Raw genomic sequence first — 25,249 nt, forward strand, 5'->3', positions numbered from 1 at the left:
TTCCCTTGTTATCCTTGCACAACAATCTATCAGTCCTTCTAGTTAGGAAGAAATCTATTTGGCTTCTAGGATGTTCACTTTTGAAAGTAATTAAATGCTCCTCTCTTTTTGAAGTAAGTATTTACAATAGATAGGTCAAAAGCAATAACAAAATATAAAATTAAGATCCCTTCCTCATTCCTCTCGCCAAAACTAGATCCTTCATGTACACTCTCATAGCCTCTTTGGTCTTTTCCAATATGTCCATTTAGATCACCTCCCATGCTAATCTTTTCTCCTTGACAAATTCCTTGCATTAATCCATCCATTTTTTTCCCAAAATCTAGCTTTAGACTTTCATCCAATCCTACTTGAGGTGCATATGCACAAATTATATTTACAAACTCTTTCTCCATTACAAGTTTGATAACAATAATCCTATCACCCACTCTTTTAACACCCACCACATCATTTATAAAATCTTTATCCACTATTATACCTACTCCATTTTTATTAATTTTATCCCCATTATAACAAAGTTTAAAGTCATCCAACTATTTTAGCTTTTTACCCTTACATCTAGTCTCTTGAATGCAAGCTATGTTTTGGCCCTTCACATATAAGATAAACAAGGAAAATATATCAAAAAACATTTGTCACATAACTCATCAAAACCAACAAATGTTTTTTATAACCCTTTAAATCCACAAAATATTGTCTTTGCCAATAAAAAAATAAATCTAACTATCTATGTCAGATGGTGTTTGTTTTTCAGAATCATATAGGAAAGGAGTACTAGAGATAATGGGCAGTTGACTCAAAGTACCATTGTAGACTGGAGTATCAATATCATGAGAATATTGGGTTTTGCTCTTCCATTGCAATAGGAATTTCTGCTTTGGGAAATGACATCAGCAAGTCAAAACGTGTTTAGAAGACATATTGTGTGATTGTTCTATGCTATTTAGGGGTTAAATTTGATCTCCATGTCTGAATCCATTCTAATTTATCTTGATATTTTGAAGAAGGTGTTTATGTTATAGAATGAAATTCCGAGACACTATATAAATAGTTTATGAAAGGGGAAGTAAGTTACTAACCAGCAAAAACGACCATTGATGACGAGCAAGTTGTGGGTTTTGTGTGTTATGATTTGTTAGTGAAGCAAAAACAGAAGAAGAGAAAAAGAAAACAATGGGAATGAGTCAAATGATTGAATATATATATATATGTATGTATGTATGTATGTATGTGTGTATATATATATATATATATATTAGGATTTTCATAGTCATTTTGGGTTTCTGTTTTTTATTATTTATTTTTTTCAAAAAAAAAAAAGTAAAAAGCCAAGTAGTATGCCAATTAGACACCAATTAAAATGGCGATTAATAAGGAAATCAATATGGCTACGTTTAGAAGTTGTGTACGGCATTAAGTGCTTGCTTAATGTACAGCAAAAGGTTTTTTTTTTCTTTTTCAATTATGTGTTTGGATACACATATTAATGCATCAATTAATATGTGTATTTACCAACTATGGTCCACACTTAGGGGGTGTGTGTGTGTGGTTTTTTTTTCTTTTTGCTCTTTCCAGTTGATCAGGTTCATGGTGGGAGATCTCGCTCTCGAGCGAGATCTCGCTACCATGAAAAACCGAGATCTCGACCATCTCGGCGAGATCTCGGTCGAGATATGCCATTTTTTGGGCGTCAACTCGGTATCCCATCTCGGTGGGTTTCAGGGTCCCAGTTAGGCTAAAACTTGGTATTTAGCCTATTTGATGCCTTTTGAACACACTAGTGGCCTTGGATTTGTGAGAAAACAGCCCTAAGTATGATTTCTAAGTCTACCCATATTGTGAAACCGAAATGCTCTATGATTAGAGAATGCAATGTTATATAACATATAATATAAAACCATTAATGCTATAGGATTAGAGAATGCAAGGTTATATGACATGTAATATAAAACCTTAAGGCATATAAATGAAAATCATGTGTATCAAATACATCAAATAACTTCAATGTCATCAAGATAACATTCATATGAGTATTACAATCTTAACTTTCGAGAATAGAATGATAAAAGTATACAACCGTTAGAAGTTTTATATAAGTCATTAACGTATAAGTTCATAAGACAAGTAGAGGATGATTGAGCTTTCTTTGATGTTGTAGATGTGCTAAAAGTTGTTGCAAGTGAAACTTTGGCTAAAATCTACAAAAAATTTGGTAAAAAATGAGAGTTCCAGCGAGATATGGCGAGATTTGGGGCGAGATATGGCGAGATATGGCGAGATATGGCGAGATATAGCGAGATATGGCGAGATATGGCGAGATCTCGAGCGAGATATCCCATCTCGCAGATCTCGCCCTTGATCTCGTCTCGGTTTATGAAAAAACCGAGATATCTCGCGAGATCTCGGCGAGATCTCGCGAGATCTCCCACCATGATCAGGTTACTAGTCTAAGTGTTAACACCTCGATGCAAGTGGGCTAGGAGCTGTCCATGTTAGTTAATAATATATCTAATCCTGTCCCAAATCATGTCCTGTTGGTAGAAGGTGTCCTATTTGTTAGGCTGCTAAACAATAGATTTATTCCCCACTCAATGGAAGAGTACATCATTGCCAGTTTTATATTATTTGCTTGAGCAATTGCTTGTGAGATCTCTGATTAAATGGAGAAGGCTCTAGTGTTTGAACTCCATTCATTCCATGGTAATTAAACCCCAGAGGAATCCCCTTGGTTACTGGGTGATTTAAACCCTAGTTCCTAGTTCCTACATCTGACTATGGAGTCAGTCTATAATTTTGGTTTGTCGTTACAGGCCTGCTGCCTCATGAAGGAGATCTACATCTCCATCCCCTCTTCTTCCCCCTTATTTTTTGTATGATCTTTTCCTATTAATCAAATCAACCAAACCCTAACTGTAGCCTGATCTGTCTTTAGTTCCATTTATCCCACCCTATGATGAAACCCGAAGTCCATGATTAGGGTTTCTAGGTAATCCCCCTAAATTAGGGTTAGCCCAGGAAAGTCCAGCAAGGGAATTTGGCTCAACCGCAGGGTTTCAGAAGGGTTCTAAGGTCCAAACAAGGGCTGGGGTCTTAAGACTGATTTAAGTAAACTAGGATTTTGTGAAATTCTGCAAAATTGATTGAAGAAGTGTTGCAGAATTTTCCAGAATTCTATTTTTAGGGTTGTGGATGGTGGGAATGGGTTCTATACTCAGGGGTGATGCTAGGGATGGGTAGATAGGTGCTTGAGGGGTTTGGAAATTGGGTCGAATGGGGGAGGGGAATTTGCTGTCATGCAGAAAAGGGGGAGAGGATGGGGAGGTCATGGTGGTGGGAGAGCGGGTAGGGATGGGGTGGGGCTTCTTAACTTACTTGAAGTCGAGGGAGGTTGTTGGAATTCCCAGATGGAAGCTTGAAGATGGAGTGCACAAACTTGAAGAATAAAGCACAGAAAGCTAGCTGCAGGGTACCCAAGAGGGATCCCACGACTTTACCAAAGCCAATTCTTTTAACTCAATTCATTTAATAATCAATAACTGAAGAATTACATGAAAGACTAGGTTATTTATAGCCTCCACAAACCATCCTAGACTCAACTAAGGAATCCCTACCAAATTGGGATCCAATTATTTACTAAAATAAGACTTAATTAAAATAGAACTCCTTTAAGATAAGGTTCCTAAGATTATGGAACCCTATCTTTACCTACTAACAACTCCAACTAACTATCAGATACCAACATTAACTCCACAACTAGGACTCCAAATGGAAAATAGAAACAGACACAATTTTTCTAAAATAAAACTGGACTTGGTCAACCAAATATGGCTTGATCTAGGGGTAAGAAAATGACCATTTTACCCCCAGACAGATTTGGCTCCCCAGATGGGCTGTTGCTCGTAGATGGGCTTGGGCTTCTTTGGGGCTGATTAGAGCTGGTTACATTGCCTCTCCACTTTTGGAATACTATTACTCATCCTAATTCCTAATAACCCTTACCCTATACTCAAGGCCCATCCATTGTGTCATTTGAAACCCTAGAACCCCCTCAGCCATAATTTTACCCGAAACGTTATCTTCTGAAGCAACGCCTTACCACCAGCAGAATCTGCTAATTTTTGGTAGAAATCTATTATCCTTACTACTTGAACCAAGTTTCAGCCCTAAACAGCAAACAATTTGAAAGTTCTCTCAAGCACTAGTTTTTTCTTGAAAACCCTGATGTCAGAAAACCCACATATCACCATGAATTTCAACTCCAAACTGGACTGTTACTTCCCACGTCTTCCTCCCCCCCCCCCCCCCCCACCTCCTTAAAAAAGAAAAAAGAAAAAAATAAAGAACCTAGTTTCTTCATATTCCTAATGCTGAAAAACCTGCAAAACAGTGAAAAACTAGTTTAACTCTCATTCCTTCTTATTGAGTGGGTCCTTTTTGAATCTCCTGGCGGCATTAGTCCTTATTCAAACTTTCAATTTAAGGCTACATCAGTTTTCACTTTTATTTAAATATCTGTTTTATTATCCATTTATGTATAGAAGGTGGATCTGTGGTGCATGTCTCTCTTCCACTACCCCATGAACAGAGTTTCTTGATGTCTTGTCAAATCATACATGTTAATTCATTTGTATATGTAGGAGAGCCACAGATTTGGAACCTTTGCAACCACTACTCAAGAAATGCATCAGTCTTTTAGAAACAGAGGTTTTGCCATCAACATCAGAGACTTCAAGGCCAAGAGTGCAGCTTGAACGTATCACTGTATGGCTTGGAATTAAAGCATTGTAGGAAAACGGTGGCCCTGAAATTGAATTATCGTTTTACTTTTCGATGTTTCCAAGAATTTTCTTCTAATGCCTGCTTTTTTGATTTACCTTGAAGGCTTGGTTTTTTAGAACCTCCAGCATTTGAAGAAGGAATATTGGAACAATATCCCATTTTTCTCAGTATTGTACTAAACCATGTCAGTGATGATTCACTTGAATTTAGTTATGCAGTTAACTGCTTGAGACTACTGTTTGAAATGCTTGGTAAGTTCTCTTTTGTCGTTCTATTTTGTCTAGAATATTCTTCTGAACATGTAATAGAATTTCCTTGGGTGTGCCTTTAGGATGTAAGCTGTGGTTGAGGACGTCATTGTCACCTAGTGTTATGCGCAACACACTACTGGGTCAGTGTTTCCATACTCGAAATGAGAAAAGCCATAAAGAAATTTTTGATCTTTTCCAGCCATTCCTGCAGGTGAGGCCACGGATTGTGAATCCTTCTGTTTTGTTTTCTGAGTATACTTTTCTGTAGTCATGTTCCATGGTTATTATCATTCTTCGTGGCTTTTTGGTTATTATGCTCCTGATATAACTGATAGAGTGTCATACCTCTTTGTATAGTCACTTGAAGCATTACAAGATGGGGAGCATGAAAAGCAGCGCAGGCATTTTCTCTATTTTCTCCTTCATCAAGTAACTATCAGTAGTAACTTCAGTATTTTAATGAGGAAAAAGGCTTGCCAGGTTAGCTTATTTTTTCTTCTTTTATATCAGTAGACATCTAGTTCTTGATTTTAGAGTGGAGCAGGCTTTGATTGTTGAAGCCTGTAGTTGGGTTCCTTGGGGATGTAGATATAATTGACCCACCTTGTGAGGGATATGTTGACCTAAAAAATGCATTTGATTGTTATAATGGTAATCATTTTAATCGAGAATCATGGATATTCAGTAAAATTGTACTAGAGAATGGAAAGTTTCCCCTTCTTCTGTTGTTTTGCTTGTCTATCAGCTTATTTGCCTTGCTGTTTGTTGCAAGATTATGTCTTCAGATAGCCCTTCTCATTGTACATCGAGGCTATAAAATGAACCCGCCATGCCCGCCTTCTGAATGTGCACTTATGTGGTATGTAATATTTTTAAATTTTCTATTTCTTCCTACATGACACCTTGAAAACTGTTATTTCATTTTTAACGTATTAAATGGATGTCATATGAATTTTCTGTTATTCACATGATCTGACATGGTATATATTAAAAGTACACTTTTACACAATGTATGTTTGTATACAATTGATTGGCTTCATACATGGGAATGAGATATTGGTACTGGTCTCTGCAGATGCAGATCCAGATTGTCTAGCATCCGCTGGACCTGTCAATTTTACCCCTTCTTTAAATTAAAAATTGAGCTTTTTATTTTTTTTCATTTTTTTATTTTTTAAAAAAAAGTTTGCCTTTTGATCAGATACCTATACCTGATCCAGGATTGGCAAAGTATTGATTTTACCTTGACTGATGCTGATGCAATGTCGTTGATCTTATAACGTTACATCAATCCGTGCTTCATATGTTTATTACTCACTTCTTAGTGATGTTACTGGACAGGGGACCTTCTCTGTTGTGTTCTCTAAAGGATTCATCTCTTCATAATTCTCTTCGACAACCTGCCTTTGATCTCATTCAGACTATTATAGTCTCAGATGCTGCTGCTCTGATTACTTTGTTGTTTGAGTGTCACACACCATTGGACGTTGATACTAGCTTGCCTGCTGATTTCAATGATGATGACGATGAGCTTCTGTTTTCGCACGATGTTGAGGAGAGACACAACAGTTGTTGGAGTGAATTTAGTGGGCAGAGCAAACTTACCTCTCAGGATTGTAGAGATTGGATGTGCATTCCTTTGTTATGGTTTGATGTTTTGGTGGAGATCGATCCTTCAGTTCTTCCTGTATCATTTTCTAAGGCTGTTGTCTGGGCTTCATCCCGTTTTTCTATGATAGAGCCTGAAGATGGTAATCTGGCACTATCTGTAAGAGATTGGCTCTTATCCTATGCTGGAACTATTTCATCTTCTTTTGAGTGGGAGATTCCTACTGGTTCTGATCATGGTGGAGATGGGAATAAGTCAAATAATTCAGTCAAAGCATCAGCAATGTGCATTACATTAATAAAAGCATTCAAAAGGTTTTCTGAAGCAAGAGCTTTCTTTTTTATATCATGTTCAGCAACCAAGATGATGACATTATTTTCCATCTTAATTGTTGTAGTTTGATTGCTTTTTTATTTTTAAATATATATATATATATATATATATATATATATATATATATATACATATTTGGTCAAGAAAGCCGGAAGGGGGTTTATATTGCTTTCATTGTGACGGAGGTGTTTTTTTTGCATCTGCAGGTTCTGTGCCCATTTTTTAATTAAGATGGAACAAGGAGAACTATGGAAGCAGTGGACATGGGAACCAAGAATGGCTGAGAGCTTGATCCTATTGCTCGTTGATCCAGTTGATGTATGAATATTATTCTTTGTCTTAACATTTTGTTTCTTTTGAGTGACTTCGGCACTATGCCAATTACTGTGCTGCCTCCCTGCGTTCCCATCAATATTGGTCTGTTACTTTATTCTAATTTATTTTCATTTTCTTTTTCCGTGTTTGATGCAGATTGTAAGGCAAGTTGATAGACTTATTCTGGAACAAGTTTCAAACACACGGGATCTTGCTTCTGGTTTGCAGTTCCTTTGCTCCAGTGCATCTTCGCTCTCTGCCATTTATTTGGGATTGAGACATGCATTCAAACTGGTATAAATCCTTGAAATCTTCTGAAACATTTATGTACCTATGTCATTTACATTTGTTAAGATGTGCCGTGCACAGAACTATAGTTCCTTCTTATGTTTGTCTTTCTATATATTTCCAGGTCCAGTTGGATTTCGTTCTAGCGAAGTTTCAGAATTTACATCATTTTTTCTTTGTCCTACGGAAACTTCTCAAAGATGCTGTTGCTGCTTCCCAAACTTCCACAGACAATCCAGTTGGTAGCTCAAACCTATCAAAGTTATCGTCCTCAGGGGGATTTTTGCGGCAGCCTGATTTTGATGCTTTATCTGAAAGTGATCGCAAGAATCCATTAAATTCTCTATCTAGTAAATGCTGGGAGAAGTTCTGTTGCTTAGCAACCGAAATTTCATGGCCTGCTATAAGAAAATGCTTGGTGGAAGGGAAGGAATTCATAGATAATAAAAGCTCCCTGGTATGTTTCTTCTAAGTTTGGCCTTTCATTTGACTGTGTTGATTTTATGTTGGTGATTTCTTTTCACTCTAAACTGCAAGCAATTGGTCAAAAGTGCCCTACTTTTCCCTATAAATCATAGTCATGCTAACGGTTTTCAGAGGTGAAGACATTTTATTTCTTTCAGGACTAATCAGATGCCAAGCTAAGGTAAGCTGGGGAACATTTGGCAACACTCCAATATAATCCATTTGTTGTCCTTTATTGTGTGAAAAAAAAGAAGAAGAAGAAGAAAAAAACAGCTGAATCTCATATTGACATATTTGTTCGTTTTCTTTTCTGTTGGGATGAACCAGAAATTGCAAATAAAAGGGGTGGGGAAGCAAAAAGGGTAAGAAAAAGGTGCCTTGCAAGGAAACAAGTATTTCTCTTGAACATTAGGGTACCCAAAACATATCATGAGAGACTAGGTTAACTCATAAGGAGGTATTCCTCATTAAAAGGGGGAGTTGAAATAGTAAAAGGTAAACAACACTTCCAGAAGGACCAAAATAAAGTGCCTATTTGAGAAACTACTGAAGGGTGGCTTGCTTGGTTGCTCCTAGTACTCTCAATGATTGACATCAAGCATGTAACTGAAAAGGAAACTATCATAGGTAGGTTCATTGCCAATCATCTATGTCCATCTAATCTTTGTGTCTCTGCCCCTAAAGGATTTATTTATTTTTGAATGGAAATGGAGATGTCGTTAACATTGAAACCACTGATTCATTAGGGGTTTGGCAGTTATTTTTTGATGGAGTAGCTGATCAAGTTGGACATGGTGCAGGAATACTTCTGAACCAGGTGTATCTCATATAACCTTGGTATTCAACCTCATCTTTGTCCTGGTAGTCAGAGCTGTTCTATGACCATCCCTTATATTTTCTTTGCTTGGTAAGCTAAGGAAGCACATTTCACACAGTACTATTGTACAACATGGATTGCTCATGACAAGATTGGCCTTCTCTATAATGTAATGTAATAGAAGTCAGAGTCAGTTGTCACTGTTCACATTGTTGCCCTGAAATACACTTGAATCTTTTGTCACAAAAGTGGCCTTTGTGAAACTGTGGTACTTTTTGTACAATCAACTTTGGAGTTCATGGCTTAACTGTATTATGGTAATTCTGTTAAATGTGCTTGTGTTTTTACCTCACCGGGTATTGTATGTTAGTAATGGGTTGTTGATATGGGCATTGATTTAGCCTTCTCTATTTACTTTTATCTCTTTGATCTTCTCCATACTCATCTTTCTGCACTCTTTTATGGAAAATCTAGTTAGTTTGTTGCATCTTGATATACTGTAGTGCTTGGCAAACCAGGTTTGGTCCATGTGCAACTGGGTGTTACACATTTAATAAGCATCTAAAAGCTTGCCTTAGGAGTAGCTCATTTCTCTACTTGAATAGGAGTTGGCACTTTCTTGTCCTGTAAAATCCAGTTAGTATGAGCCAAAAAGTTAGGCCAAAATATGTCTTGTTAGTTGCCTTATTGAAGAAACCACTGCCACACTCATCTGAAATCTTCGTCAAATATCTTATCCTTTCTTCTGTTGAGCTAAACATGTCACAATGGCAGAAATGTCTAAAATTCTAACCTGGTAACCTACAGTATTAATCTTCCGTTGTTGGCCATATCAAACTTCTGGAAGAATTCATTGTAAATTCAGAAGTTGAGAATTTACCAAATCTGTCTTTCAGATTCACATTTAATATGCAAGTTATTAACAGTCTCCCGATTCACGTTGCTCAGGATTTACATATAGGCTGCAGTGATTATGTTTAGGGAGTCCATTGTTATCTAAGCAGCACAATAGACCTCAGGTTCATCATATTTTTTCTCTGTTGCAACTTGCAATTGGCTTTGGGTATGGCAAGTTTTACCTTTGCTTGTTGATATATTCTTATTAGTTTTTTGTTTGTTATTCAGATGACTTGTGTTCGTTTGCTTGAGATCCTTCCAGTTATTTTTGGGAGGCTTGAATCATCTATTCTTAAGCTGTCTGGGAGTCAAAGCACCTTGGATGAAGGGCATTTGGATTTAAATTTGCTTCATGATTTGATAGACTGGGGAAAGTCATCACTTGCGGTTGTAAATAGATATTGGAGGCAGACATTATTTTCTTTTTTAGATTTACTCAAGGTTTCATGTGATCGTAATTCTGAAAGGACAATCAAGGCCATTGAAGAACATATCTCATGTGGTGGGTTCCACCTCGTCCCCCTTCTCATATCTTACATAATTCGTAATCATCTTTTAGTTTAGTGCTATTATTGTAATGCCATGTTTCTTTCTTGCTGTATCGCTTGACATGTTACCTGCTCTTTTCAGGGAGCATCCTCATAGATGAATTGAAGAGACAATTTTCACAGCTATCAGTCCCACTAGCACGTAATGCTGATTGTGTAGTGGGAAGAAGAACCTTGGCTGCACTGCCATCTCCTAAAAGTTTGAATTCTGATGGGATATCTTTAGCTGCTGATACAAAGCCTACCCCATTACAAGGCATAGATTTGCAAATAGTGGACTCAGTGGCAGTGGCCAATAACGGTTGTAGAGATGATCCAGTTCTTCTTTCAGATGATGAAGAGGCAGAGGGAGTTTCTCCTGAGGCAGTCATTTTGTCTCATGGCAAGTCAAGTTGTTTGATGTTGGATGGGAAGACCGTAATTCCAATTGCTGAACACAGCAATTTGCAGGGTAGTAAAGGGAATAGCTCTGTTAGCTTTTCAAAGAACTTACATGGGTCGTTTAAGGTTAAAGACGCTGCAGAAAATGCTGGGATTGCTTCTCAAATGTATAATCATGATGCATCCAAGGGAAAACTTGTTTCTGCTGCACCTCATCAATTGGAAGCTGAAGCCGAGGTGAGAAAAGAAAAGATCTCTTCATGCGTTAGCAATGCTTCTCCATGTCTAAGTAAAGCTGATCCTATTCACAAGAATTCATTAGACAGTATCGAAGAGAAGACATCGAGAAGTAAACTCTCCTCTACCTCCCTTCATCAGTCACAAGGTGTAGATGGAAAGAGAAAAGGAAATATGTCTGCCTTCAACTTAGATAATGCATTCCAATCTAAGCAGAAACCAGATTCTATTCTCAAGAGCTCATCAGAAAAAAGCTTGGATCAGCTAAGTTTGAGAGGGAATGCTGGTACCAATATGAACTCAGAAACACGGGATACTGTTATAAGTGAATTAGTACATGATCCCAAAGATGATCCATTAGAGGCTGCACTCAAATCTGCTGGACATCCAATGCCGTCATTGACAAAGTCAAGTACATCTGTTCCTAGAAGGAAAGTCGTGCAACTTCAAATGCCTATAGAAAACAAATCTAGTTTTCTACATAGGCTGGATGGTAGAAGTAAAAGGTTGAAGCGTCCAAGACTGGATGACTGGTACAGACCAATTTTAGAAATTGATTACTTTTCAACTGTGGGACTATCATCAAAAAATAATGATGAGAATCCAACTGCAACAAAATTCAAGGAGGTGCCTGTCTCTTTTAGTTCACCTGAACACTATGAGGAAATCTTTCGGCCTTTAGTTTTGGAGGAGTTCAAAGCTCAATTGCGGAACTCCTTTTCAGAGGCATCTTCATCCGAAATGTGCTGTGGAAGTCTTTCTGTACTTTCAGTTGAAAGGGTTGACAGCTTTCATCTAATTCGCTGTGTTCCTGATGCAAGTGACCATGCCACATCTAGAGGCTTGTCAGAGAATGACCTGGTTTTGCTGACAAGGCAGCCCCTGCAAAATTCTGCCCATGATGTTCACATAGTTGGAAAGGTATTTTCTTTATGTGCATATTAATTGAGAAAAAGTAAGGTTACAATCCTATAAAATATTATCTCTGATAGATCTTTACTCTGATGCGGCATATGTTGTTTGGTGCTAAAACATGGCATGTTGCTTTTGATGATCCAGGCTATTCAAAATAATCAAATTTCCTTATCTGCCATCTTTTCTTTAAATGGATAATGTGATTTGCAAAAAATGAGAGAAGAAAGAGAGATCGTGAAGATGAGAAACAGAAATAGAGAAACCAGATGAGAGGGAGAAACAGAAATCGATAGAGAGAATAGGACCACCACTGTCATTGTGAGGATCTCCAAATAACAGACACTTTATTTATGGCATAAATCTAGTTACACAATCAAATTCGAAATTAGAAATATGGACTCTTTAACACTTGCATTGAAACCCAGCTTGAGATTTAATGCCTTCCTAAAATGCCCTTCTAGCACTCTGCATCAAGCCAAATTAATATGAAACATTCTCAGCTTGTTACAACTTACAAATATAACTCACTCATTAGCACCCAAAGATTTTGTGAATAAATCAGCCAACTGCTCTCCGGTTTGAACATGACAAATAGAGGTCAGTCCCTGTATCAGCTTCTCACGAACAAAGTGGCAGTCTACTTCTATATGCTTCATACTCTCATGACTCAGGCCAAGCTCACCCACAAATTGCTTAATCCATATGAGTTCACAAGTAACAAGTGTAATGGCTCGATACTTTGAGTTTGAATTGGATCGAGTAACCGTTGTCTGGTTCTTACTCATCTAAGACACAAAATTCCTTCTAACCATAGTAGAATAGTTTCTGGTAGATCTCCTATCAATTGGTGAACTGATTCAATCTGCATTAGAAAATCCCTCAATTCTCTTATGACCATGATTTGTGCAGAGCCCCAGGCTAGGAGCTCTCTTATGATGCCTCAATATGTGTTCGACCGCACATGGATGAGTGGTTTGTGGACTAAGCATACTGACAGAAAAGGTACCATCAGGTCGAGTCACAACAAAATAATCTTATTTTCCAATTAGCCTTAGATACTAATTTTTGTATCACCAAGCGCTTCTTCAATCTTTGGGCATAAGTTTTATATTTGGATCCATTGGGGTATCCAAAGGCTTCGAACCTAGCATCCCTATTTCAGATAATAACTAAATGGCATACTTCAGTTGGGATAAAAGGATTGTTTACTTTTACTAAGCTACTTCTATTCCCAATATATTTAAGTCTCCCTAAATTCTTGGTTTGAAACTGTTATGCAAATAGGCCTTCAATGCATCAATACCAACTGAACCATCTGAAGTAGTAATAGAATCGTCAACATACACAACAATATCCTTCTTGTACTTGACTGACAGAAGATGACTGATAGAAGAATACTGAGTGTTCAATCTCACAAGAATTCAAACCACAATCTGTCACAACTGAAGTAAGTTACTCAAACCATGCATCTGGTGGTTGTTTCAGGCTTTCAGGCTGTATAGTAACTTATTTAGGCGACACACCAAACCATTCTCCCCAGAGCAACAAACCCTAGTGGTTGCTCCATATAGACTTATGGAAAAACCCGTTAAGAAAAACATTCTTCACATCTAATTGAAACATGGGCCAATAATAATTAGTAGATTAGGAAATCAAGTGTTGAACAGAAGTGAGCTTCACCCCAAGGAAAAAAGTATTGAGATATTCTACACCACGTACATATCCCTTCGCCACAAGTCTAGCCTTCAATCTAGCAAGAGAATCATCGGGATTTACCTTCACTGCAAGCATCCAATGACATCCAATAGTTGTCTTCCTAGGAGGTAAGGAAATAAGTGATTTAAACAGGTTGAGGTCCCATAATTTTCCCAAAACCAAGAGGCCCAATCCATAGCTTACCGAATACCCCACGGGTATTTTGGTAATCTTTTCAGCCTTTTGGGGTTCAAAAGGGCTCTAGTTGGAACCCCCTTGATCTAGGTTATGGATCTATCTTTAATTTTTATTTTTTTTTATTTTTTATAATTTGGATTAGTATTTCGTGAATTATGAAGTCCTAGTCAGTATGGGATCCCAATTAGAATCCATTTTAGAGTGAGATTCCTTTTGATAATTACCCTTAATATTGCAAGTTGTTTTTTATAAATTTCCTTTTTTTGTGGCTACTATTTATTGATTCATAAGGGGGATCTTAGTCTATTAAGGACTCCCTAGTTGAGTCAAGTTTTGTTTTCAACTACTCACAATAGAGTTGAAAGCGCTCTTAAACTCAAAAGAGGGCTAAAATGCCCTATATACCCCTACTAGGGGGTTCAGCCAGATCAAGGGGGCTTCTTGGAGCCATTTGGAGGGCCCCACTTAGGGTTTCAGCCGGGAGGGGGGGTCTTTGTGTTCACATCACCTAGTTCCGCTGAAACTCTCATAACTCCCAAACCCTTCAGTTAAACCCTAAACTTCTACACCTACCCTAATTTTGATCCAAAACCTAAGCTCAACTAAGAATCCTAAACCCCATAAGAGACCTAATTCTACCTGGAAAAGTTCTGTAATTAGAGATTATGAAAAACAAAAAACTTCTCGAGTTTCTAGACTTATTCCTAGCCTAAACCTAACACCTAGATCCAAGCATTGGGAACCCAATCAGACCAAGCCGCTGAGTTCCTTGAGATTTTCAAAGTGTTTTAGTTTCTGTTTGTACCACATAAAATTGTTGTATTGAAAAAAATGTGCTACAACTGCTTTGGTTGCCTTGACAACAATGGTAGATTCCTTGCAGGGAGTAGGACAACCCTAATCACTGCTTTACAAACTAGGAATCCCTTTCTAATCAGGACTCCTAAACAACTTGCAAATTAAGGACTCAGAAAAATAAAACTGTCTAGGTTCCCACAAGCATATGGACCCAAGTATGAATAATTGGACTCAACGGAAAATCGCAAAAAATGACCAAATTATCCCTGGTGGAAACAGGGTGTAGGGCTTGGGGGAGCAATCCTAAGCCCTATGCTGCCCCTGGAAATAGTTTACATCAAGAATGAATCTGGTTACACAATTGAAGTCAAAGTTAGAAGGTAGAGTCCAACATGGACTCAAATATTTGCTCAACAACCCAGCTCGAAATTAAACTCCATGCCTAAGTCTCGACCATTTTCTATCTTAAAAATTAAAATGCCCTTCAACAGTAATAATGTTATTTTCATGAAAGTTCAGTGCTTGAAAGTAGTTAATCAGATGTATCTAGTGTTCACAAAACTGGGAAATTAATTTTATATGAAGTCTGGATTTGTGGTACCTTTTTCAAGTGTTGCTGTTTGCCATTTGTAGATATTAATGTTTATTGGTAAGATTTTGTACTAAAACTTTCTAATTACTGTTGGAATTGGGTATAGTGTACCTTACTGACACATTTTTGTTCTATCTCAGGTGGAGAGGCGTGAGAGAGATAATAAGCGAAGGTCATGTATACTAGTTATTAGGTTTTATCTGCAAAATGACTCTTTGCGTTTCAATAAATCTAAAAGGCTTCTTATTGAAAGAAGCAAATGGTACGTAAGTCGCATTATGAGCATAACACCTCAACTTCGAGAATTCCAGGCACTCTCATCTTTAAGTGATATCCCTATACTTCCCATTATATTAAAACCCACAAGTCACTGTCTTGGTCAGTATGACTTGGAAAGGACTGGTCTAGGAAAGCTGACTCAACCCTTGCAGCAAATTCTTAATTCATCATTCAATGATGGCCAGCTCCAAGCTATCAACGATGTCATTGGAACACATGGCTCGAAAAAGGAATTTGAATTGTCTCTCATCCAAGGTCCTCCAGGTAGATGATATTTTGCCATCTTGTTTCTCAGATGATGTAGTTCAAAACGTTTGCTCTCTAGTTTAGCTGCTACTTGCCATATGGATTACTTTTTTTGCAGGTACCGGCAAGACTCGAACTATTCTTGCTATTGTCAGTGCATTGCTTGCTTTACCTCCACAACAAAAGTGTGATAAGTCAAAGTTTCAAAATAGATATCTTAGACCCATCAGTATTTCATGTAGCAATACAAGAATCAGTCAATCTGCTGCAATTGCAAGGGCTTGGGAGGATGCTGCCTTAGCTAGACAACTTAATGAGGAGGTGGAGAAATCGTCTAAATCAGTTGAAAATTCTGCTAGAGTACGGGTGCTCATTTGTGCGCAATCTAATGCTGCAGTCGATGAGCTGGTAGCGAGAATATCTACTCATGGTCTCTATGGGAGTGATGGGAAGATGTACAAGCCTTATCTGGTAAGGGTTGGAAATGAAAAAACTGTTCACCCAAATTCACTTCCCTTCTTTATTGATACTCTTGTTGTCCAACGCTTGGCTGAAGAGAGGATGAGTGGAAGTGATGCCAAAAATGATGTGATGGGGGAATCTTCAATGGTACTCCGATCTCATTTGGAGAAAATCGTAGACCAGATTAGGTTCTATGAAGCTAAGCGCTCTGAGTCGAGGGATGGGAGTTTGGACCCAAAAAAATCTTCTGAAGGTGTAGCACCAACTGAGGATGATAGCCTGGAAATCTCGTATGCAACAATAGGGACAAAGCTGAAGAGACTTTATGAGCAGAAGAAAGAAGTTTACTTAGATCTTGCTGCAGCACAGTCTCGTGAGAAGAAATCAACAGAAGAAATTAAAGCTCTTAAACATAAGATACGGAAATCTATTTTGGAGGAAGCTGAGATTGTAGTGACTACACTGAGTGGCTGTGGTGGTGATCTCTATGGAGTTTGCTCTGAATCTCTATCAAGTCATAAGTTTGGGAGTTCATCTGAGCACACATTATTTGACGCTGTTGTGATTGATGAAGCTGCTCAAGTATTTTCTTTCTTCCCTTTCCCTTTATTTTTGGCATCATTCTTTTCCCAGTACTTGGTATATACTGTTATGTTACTTTTATTTATTTAGTTTTTTAATTGTAGGCTTTGGAACCAGCGACTCTGATTCCTCTTCAGCTTCTGAAATCAAATGGGACCAAATGCATAATGGTGAGGGTTGTTGGGAATAGTGATAGGTGGAACATTGTCTTGTTTATCAATTCTTATATGCTTCAAATTCATTTTATGAAGGTCGGTGACCCAAAGCAACTTCCTGCAACAGTGATCTCTAATGTTGCGAGCAAATATCTTTATGAGTGCAGCATGTTTGAGCGTTTACAAAGAGCTGGTCATCCTGTTGTCATGCTTACGGAACAGGTGAAGTTACTTGCCTATATTGAAATTTGAAGATATTATTTCTCATAAGGTATGTTTCATTTACAGGCCCCAATGGGTATTCATAGTTACAACTTACAATCTGAGTAAATTCCACTCTAAGTAGGAAGGGGAAAAAAAAAGTAAGAAAACTAATCCTAGACTTAATAGGAAACAAATCTAACACTAAATAGGAAGCTGATGTAGAACATATAATTAAAAGAGGAGTCTTATTCACTATGACGAATGGTAATATCCACAATGCAATCCGCGGACTTATGTTTTCTCTGATAGACTTGAAGAGGCAGTGTGATAAGCCCCTTCTATCACGAGTCTACACTCAACAGCGTGGAAAGCAAGTCCCTAAAATCTAGGGAAGGAAACGATTGGAAGTTTTGAAGAGTCATATTACATTCAGGTTACTTTTTAGGATTAGAGTTGAATTAGGAGTAGAGTTGAAGAGTCCTACTCGAATTGGGATGATTCTTTTGATTAAAACTCTAGGAACGTAATTGCTATAAATAGGGGGAAGGAGAGTAGAAGGGACATGTTTTGAGAATTAATTGGGAAGTTGAGTGAGAGTTCTTGCTCTGGGGTAGCCGTAGGATTCACCTACTGCTAGTAGAGTGTTTTGTTTTTAGAGATTCTTTTGATTATATTGGAGATGGCTATTATCGTGGTGTGATAATTTTTCAATTACTATTCTGTTGATATTGGGTCGTATCACAGTGTCTGATAGAACTAAAAATGGAATAGGAGGAAATCATCCAAAACAACACTCTCACCAGTCGGGGATGGACTAGAATAATATGGGGCATCCTCAAAAAATGTCACATTATAGCTCACAAATTGTCTGCGTCGAATAGGATCATGGCATTGAAAACCTTTTTGAGTGCGTGAGTACCCAAGAAAAATGCACTTTATAGACCGGGGAGAAAGCTTATCAGCCATATGATGTACACTTGAAGAGATTTATTAGCCTGCTGAAATTGAAATAATTTTTCATAGATATTATATAGATAGATATGGGTCATATTCTTGGCTTGGGAATATGTTTCCTGCAAATCATCCCATATTCCATTGGCACTCTTGTGGAACATAACATTGGCCATTGTTTGTGAATTTTTAAAAGTAACCGCAAGCGCACGGTATCGTGTAACTAACGGGTCGATCTCAGGGAGATATGCCACTTAGAATTGATATTCTTAATAGTAATGCAAGAGTGGAATGATTCAATTTTTGTTAACTAATTAACTAAACTAAACGATCCTAATTTATATGTCTAACGCAATCGAATTGAAACGAAAAATAAATTAAACACAATCAATGCATAAATAAAAAACAGGAAAAAAAATGCGAACAATAACAAAGCAATAAACAAAGAAATAAACAAAGCAATAAAAAGAAAAAGAAATAGCTAAAATGCAGATGCAACACCACCCGTCACCAGAAGCAGAGGCATGACTGTAGGCTTGCTCCGGTTATGTGGTCCGAGATGATGAATGAATAGGCGTAAATAACAGAAAGTAAATAACAAAGCAATAAACAAAGCAATAAAAGGAAAAGGAAGCCTTAACCAAAGAGAGGCACGACTGTAGGCATCTCTGATCAAGGATCCAGGGGAAGGGAGAACAATAAATAATGCTGAAAGTAAATCCTAAATTAAGAATATGGAGGGGTAGATAGAAGCGGGAATGGAGGGAGGAGAGAAGATTAATAAAGAAGGTTACTTACTTGCGAATTGAACAAACGATTCGAATCTCAACCAACCCTAACAACCAGATCTAGATCTAGAATGATCTAAATCTGCAATTGCTAGACCCAGAGAAAAACGAATCTAAAAAAACTGAAACTTGAACTTGAAGAAGCTTGAACTTGAATTGCATTACATAAAAAGATTAAACCTAAACATTGAATCTAGAAATTTAAATCTCACTAATGCAAGCAAAGAAAACTAGAGAAAACATAAATAAACTGAAGAGAGAAGAAAGAATGCTTCTACTAAGCTCTAAGACACGTTCTCCTTTGATGGAGTATGCTCTCCTTTTATAGAGTTTACATGAGATATGAAGTACGGCTGAATTTGAATAAAACTCAGGGTTTCTATCTGACTCAACCAATTAGGGTTTTGACGTAGTAATCGCGCCGACTTAGAGAGATCAGATGCATAATTCCACCGTTGGATTTGAGGTTTAAGTAGTCGTGAAGCTCTCCTCCAAAAATCAGCACGATCGGACATCGGATGACCATTCGATGAAGGGTTTGATCGAAACTGGACAGAGGCATTCAAAAACGGGATTTTTCCTCTTTTTCTTTTTGAATATAATTCTTTTTCCTCTTTTTCTTTCTTTAATTAAATCCAAGATAAGAGATAAGATATTGAGATATGCAAGGACTCTTTTCCATTTGGACTCTCTCAATAATATCTTTGTAGATTTGATTTAAAATCTCAGGCAGAGATCAAATTTGCCGTCTTTATCTCTTCAATATTTCGGAGTTGGCCCATAATCACACATCTCTAGCCCATCATGCTCCAGATCAGGCCCATTTTTGCATTTGAGAATTTGAATGGACTTCTTGACGTGTAAAATAGCATGATTCAAGCCCAAAACTCCAAATATTTTCTTAAATCTTGAAAAGTCCTAAAATCTGCAAAAACAACATAAAACCCAAGGTAACTCCACTCTAAATGTATAAAATGCATGCTTTATGCCCTAAGATTTCACACATAAATGTGCTCATCAGATTCCCCCACACTTAGACTAAGCTTGTCCTCAAGCAAAATTAAAGAAAATTCAAATGCAAGTAAGAAACTAGTGCAACAAAATAAATCCTAACTCACTTTCATAGGAATCACGGTTACACTTAGCATGTGCAACAGGCCTTTAAACCACTAGGTTACCCCTAGAGGACGAGTTTTGTCTCGTGGATGTTTGCAGTGAATGTACATCCAAAATTCCAATATTAGCTCAAAATAAAACATTGCAAATTCCAACTCGTAACAATTGGTAAGTACTCATACAAGATCAATAGCTATGACAATTTTTCTCACCATTGATTTAAGATCCCCCACACTTGAACTTTATTACCCCATATTGATTCTTGAGACTTAGCATATATCTCAATCAAGGACTCACCTTATATCTTTCAAGTACACCTCTCCTTTAAGCAAAACCACTCATAAAGTAAGGGGACCAAGGACTAAGGTTTTGAAGTATTTTTGACCAAACAATTTTACCAAGGCATTGATGACACTTGTATTTATTTCTCTTTTTTTTTCTTCTTTTGAGTAGTGAACTCTACATTACTCCACTACGGTTGGCTTGAATAACATGGTGGAGCAGACACCAGAAACCCAAGTTACTTTGTAGCTTTGCTTTGTAGTTTCGATCAAGTCACCTCGATTCCTGAGTCGGAGTGCCCTGTCTAGTTCCAAGGAATTCAACTTTTACTTTCTACTCTTTTTTTTTCATGCCCTACACAAAATTGATCTCAACTTCTAGCCAAAGAAACAAGGACCCACAAAACTCATAGATGGTTCGACGCCTTAAGTTAAGGGCCTTTTATTTTTCTAAGGAAAGTCTCATCTCAACATATATACAAGTTACCTTCCTCTCAACAGGGTTTTTATGTGTTCATGATGGGTACCAAAATCACTCTTATTTCACACATCATAGCAATTGAAAGAATATGTATACTAACCAAAAGTCAAAGTTAAAATCTACAATGAACCTATACCCCCCCCCCACACACTTAAGTAATGCAATGTTCTCAATGCATGCATGCTAAACAAGGAAGACAAGTGAGGGGTATACCTTTCAGTCAAGATGTGCTTATCATGGGAAGCTTTAGTCTTATCTTCAATATCAATGTATGATGGGGAAGGTACTCCAAATAAGAAAAACCGTGAATCGAAAAATCATCTCTAAAGATCTGAAGAAAAACATTCACAATGTTAAAGAAAATTCTCATCATACGTTGAGGTTCTCTAGAAGGTTTTGCATCTTTCATAAGATGAATATAATGTTGTTCAATGGAAGAGCTTAGACCTTTGACATTAGTGATAGACCAACTCAATGCTTCTCTATTATCATTCAGTAGTGTGATCAACTCTTCTGCTTTGTCAGAAGTTAAATCAGAGACAACAATGACAGGAAGAGAATTATCTTGTCCCAAGAAAGCATACTGCACGTTAGAAGGCAACTCTTTCAATTCTAGCTTGGGGGGTTCAATTATTGAGGGCTTGGGAATGGAGATGGAGATGGATAGTGGATTAATAGGCTCCAAAGGTGTGTAAAAATTTAAGACTTCGGAAAAGAAAGTTTCACTATCATCATCCAACATATCCATACATTCTTGAAATTTAGAATCAAAATCAATCTCAAAGTTGGTAATCACATTATTAGGAAAATCAAAAGATTCCTCAACTTCTATGGGTTTCTCAAACAAACCTTTATTAGGAGATACTTGAACATTTTCCTCATCACAGTGGTCACTAATCTCGCTCTTTTTATTAATATGTGACTCACCTGTTAAATACCCTTTCCCACTTCGCAATGTAGATACAGAATTAATTGAAGCTAAAGAAGAAGGGGAGGATTCAACTTGGTTGACTTGATTTGGTAAATTTGATGGTCTTTGTTGAATCTGAATCCTAGGATTTAACTCAGGTTGGCTAGGCATTTTACCTCTTTCTCGCTCTGACAAAGCATTTGTAAGAGTGGAAATTTGTTTTTCCATATTATGCATAGAAGCCATAAAGGTGCTGGAAAACACTTCCATATTTTTCTCTAAGGTAGAAAAACGAGAAAACTCCGAATTGTTACCTCTGTTGAAACCAAGTGATGATTGATTTTGTGAAATGAGAGGCATATGAGACACAATAGGAGAATTGACAGGCCTAGCTAAATTGGGATTCTGAAAATTAGGGGCTTGAGGGAACTGGACATTTTGATTATAAGAAAATTGTGCACTTTGTTGTTGAGGGGCACCAAAGTGATTTTGTGTGGAATAATTGCTTAATCCATTTTGGTTTTGCCCTTGAGATCTTGATGATAGTATCATCTTGGGCCTAGCTAGAACAAATTTTATCAGTCTTGGCAAGGGGGTCAGCGTCAATAAATTTGAGATTACCCATTGCAAGATATAGACATGAACAGCTTGGGACTGTAATAGGTAGTTGGAACTACCTTTTTAATTTGAAGGAAGTAATCTAGACTCAGCAATACTAATGCTGGAATCGACAGTTATGGTAGACATGTAAAACTGAGGTAGATCTTACCAACGGTAGGATAAATCACACAAAAACTGCAGCGCAGGGAGCAAAACAGCACGATCCACAACTTGGATAAGAAAAAAAAGGGTATTCTGCAGCGCATAGAATAGAGGGGTATGTAGGGTAGTAAGACTGTAGTTGATCCAAGCTCTGGGATCTTTAGTACAGGCAGTAGATAGTGAGATCAGTTTACATGAATGACTGATCTAAAACCATATTACTTGCAGCTATAGGTGGCTGCGCACCAAAGGGAACAAGAACAGAAAACAAACTCCAGAAGAGCATGATGGAGACAACACTGATTTGATTAAAGGAGCTCTAATACCATGCTAGAAATCAAGCTCTAAGAATAAAATTAGTCACTGAACTTGAAAGAGAAAGCAAGGAAGAAGAGAAAGAAGAAGAAAAAGAAGAGAGAACAGCATCAACCTGCAATTCTAGATCAGCTTCCTAGAATCGCAGGCTTGTTTATTTATAGCCTTCAATCGCTGGCTGTCACCGGAGTTGCTAATTTTGTCGTCGATCAAGTGGAAGCTGAAGAGAGTAGCAGAGGGAGAGGACGAGAGGTTCGGGGCTTAGGGCTCGCAATTGGGTTGTCGAGTGAAATTCTTGCTAATTCTTGCTTTTTTTTTGTTAGAAATGATCCCATGTATCTCATGTAAAACTTATATAAGCACTCAACCATTAGATGATTCCCAATTGGAATCTAATTTCTAATTCATTTTTGGCCTTTAATTTGGAATAAAAAATATGGTGGTTTTTAAAATCCACAAAGGCGGTCGCCTAGGGGTCCTATGAGTTCGAGGCAATGCATCCGGTGATGCGTCAGAGCCCGAGGCGACCGCCTTATGGACTCCACATAAGGCGAGAATCGCCTCAGCCCCTCAATCTCCGTCAGGACGCCTAAGCGACGTCTTGACAACTATGAAAATACGCTCTCTTGGTCGGAACCTGAGAGATTTCGCTAGTTTTTACCTTCAAGTTTTGACCCCCAAACCAATTTTTGCTGGTCTTTGGTGATTTCAATCTCTTTTTTCACCCTAAATCAGTAACTCCTTTGCCTTTACTTAGTTCCTGGACAACTTTAGGCATAATGTGTTATGGGCAATTTTCGTCCGGCATTCATAGTGCTACTATAGATGGGATGGATCCCCCAATTTCAGCCAAGCACTCAACTTGGAACTGAAGCCTAGGACTTTGTTTGTTGTATATGTAGGTATCAAACAATTCATGTATGCATTATACAATACAATTTGTTCAAATTTACAAAGTTTGTATTTCTCGGAACCTCTCATGTGTTAGTATACTTGAATGGTAACTTTTGAATGCTTTTATTTTTTTCTTTCTTCCAAGCAAAATACGAGTTTCATTGTGTTCATTATGCTTTAAATAGGTAGTATGCAAGGAATCAGATGAAAAACCCATCATATAAGTGCGAAACTTGGGTAAAAATGTTTGAAGTTTTTGAGTTTCTGGCCTGGTCAAAACTTGCTTATCCCAGTTCTGACCTAGTCAAAACCGGCCTCGAAACTGAGATTTAATGCTTGGGCCTTGATCAAAAAATATGGGATCTCCCATAAGTTGGCTATCTATACCACCCAAACTAGTGGACAAGTGGAAGTTTCCAATAGAAGGGCAGCTGCTAACATTCTTATGATCCCATCTCCACCCGCAAGATGCCACTTCAAACTAGTGGTGCCACCTCCTATTATCTGTTTGCTGCAATAGTTGCATTCTGACTCTCTCTTTTTTGGGTCAGTTAATGGGGGGCTCTCCCATAGTTCCATGTGACCATGCAGTATCCCCCATGATATAACAGGAAAGTTGCGAAGAAGCAAATGCCAGACTTGTTAAAATAAACAAGATCACTTACAGTATTAACATTAACACTAAATTTGACTCCTAAACAACTATGGACTATAATTTCAAAATAGAGTTTGTAAAAAAAAAATTCCCCTTTTTGAAGTTTTCTTTCAGACATTTTTCTAGCATTTCACCTATCAGTTGTCTAAATTTTTTTTAATGTAATTTCAACAATTATTACATAAAATTCAGTTAATTGTAAAATATATGAACAAAAAGGAAAATCAACACCCTGGAACCATATAGATGATAATTGGTGAGTAGGATACTTAGAGCTAAGAATTCAGCCTCAAAATTAACTGTTGAAGTTCCGCTTTGGTCCCCCCATGTTGGAACCTTCACCTCAACTATCAAAACTCGCAAGTCCTGCTTGTTTTGGTCGAGTTATTTTTTTTTTCTTTTTTCGAAAGTCCCATGAACATCTATTGGTGTGAACCCATCTTGTCTCTATAGGCCAAGATTTGAGATACGTAGTTACGACTGAGATATGCTTCCATGATTAGCACAAAGGCTTTGTAATTGCATCCATTTGTAGCTCAATGTAGTGCGGTCCATGCTTGGTCCTGAGTTGAAGATGATTTTGTGAGAAATTTAGTACTTTGAGTCATATTACGTCGGTGAAAAAATCAGGTCAATCAGAGTTTGGAGGAAAGAGATATGATCAATTAAGTAAAACTATATAAGACAAGTTAAAAGTCAAAAAAAAAAAGAATAAAGAAGGGGAATGCCTAAACAGAATGTGTGTTCCAAACACGTTTAAAATGGGATGATTTACTTTTTGCCCTTTTTTGGCATTTATGTTGCAGTATGCATATGAAAGGCATATCTGACTTTAGAATCCTAATTTTAGAAACAAGAAAGCATGAACAACACTTGAACAGTCTAGTTTTTATCCCTTCAATTTTGACCTATTTTGACCCCAAAAAAAAAAAAAAAAATTTTGTGGCCTTTACATAGTCGTCATGCTTGGGCCTTAATTTCTTGCTGAAAACAAATCTTCAACAAAACAAAATATTGCTTTATTGTTTTATGCTGCAAAAACGTTTATCC

General features: G+C 37.5%; 1 protein-coding gene across 2 annotated transcripts in view; it reads left to right on the top strand.

Annotated features, from left to right (window-relative positions):
* Window positions 1-25,249, top strand: part of LOC149018704 (P-loop containing nucleoside triphosphate hydrolases superfamily protein) — a 101,331-nt gene that overhangs the window by 57,358 nt on the left and 18,724 nt on the right. The window contains exons 5-19 of one of the 2 annotated variants that reach the window (XM_089152862.1): window positions 4,638-4,784; window positions 4,882-5,030; window positions 5,111-5,241; window positions 5,388-5,510; window positions 5,816-5,889; window positions 6,372-6,953; window positions 7,179-7,290; window positions 7,444-7,581; window positions 7,700-8,032; window positions 9,983-10,256; window positions 10,385-11,841; window positions 15,259-15,661; window positions 15,762-16,687; window positions 16,792-16,857; window positions 16,939-17,064. In XM_089152862.1, coding sequence (XP_089008988.1) covers window positions 4,638-4,784; window positions 4,882-5,030; window positions 5,111-5,241; window positions 5,388-5,510; window positions 5,816-5,889; window positions 6,372-6,953; window positions 7,179-7,290; window positions 7,444-7,581; window positions 7,700-8,032; window positions 9,983-10,256; window positions 10,385-11,841; window positions 15,259-15,661; window positions 15,762-16,687; window positions 16,792-16,857; window positions 16,939-17,064 — 5,041 coding nt within the window. Of the gene's footprint in view, window positions 1-4,637; window positions 4,785-4,881; window positions 5,031-5,110; window positions 5,242-5,387; window positions 5,511-5,802; window positions 5,890-6,371; window positions 6,954-7,178; window positions 7,291-7,443; window positions 7,582-7,699; window positions 8,033-9,982; window positions 10,257-10,384; window positions 11,842-15,258; window positions 15,662-15,761; window positions 16,688-16,791; window positions 16,858-16,938; window positions 17,065-25,249 lie in introns of those variants that run through there. The other variant, XM_089152863.1, reaches the window with a different exon arrangement.

The sequence above is a fragment of the Hakea prostrata genome, chromosome 4, assembly GCF_041222555.1.
Source record: "Hakea prostrata isolate BN-2017 chromosome 4, UWA_Hpros_2, whole genome shotgun sequence".
In the NCBI taxonomy this organism is placed as follows: domain Eukaryota; kingdom Viridiplantae; phylum Streptophyta; class Magnoliopsida; order Proteales; family Proteaceae; genus Hakea; species Hakea prostrata.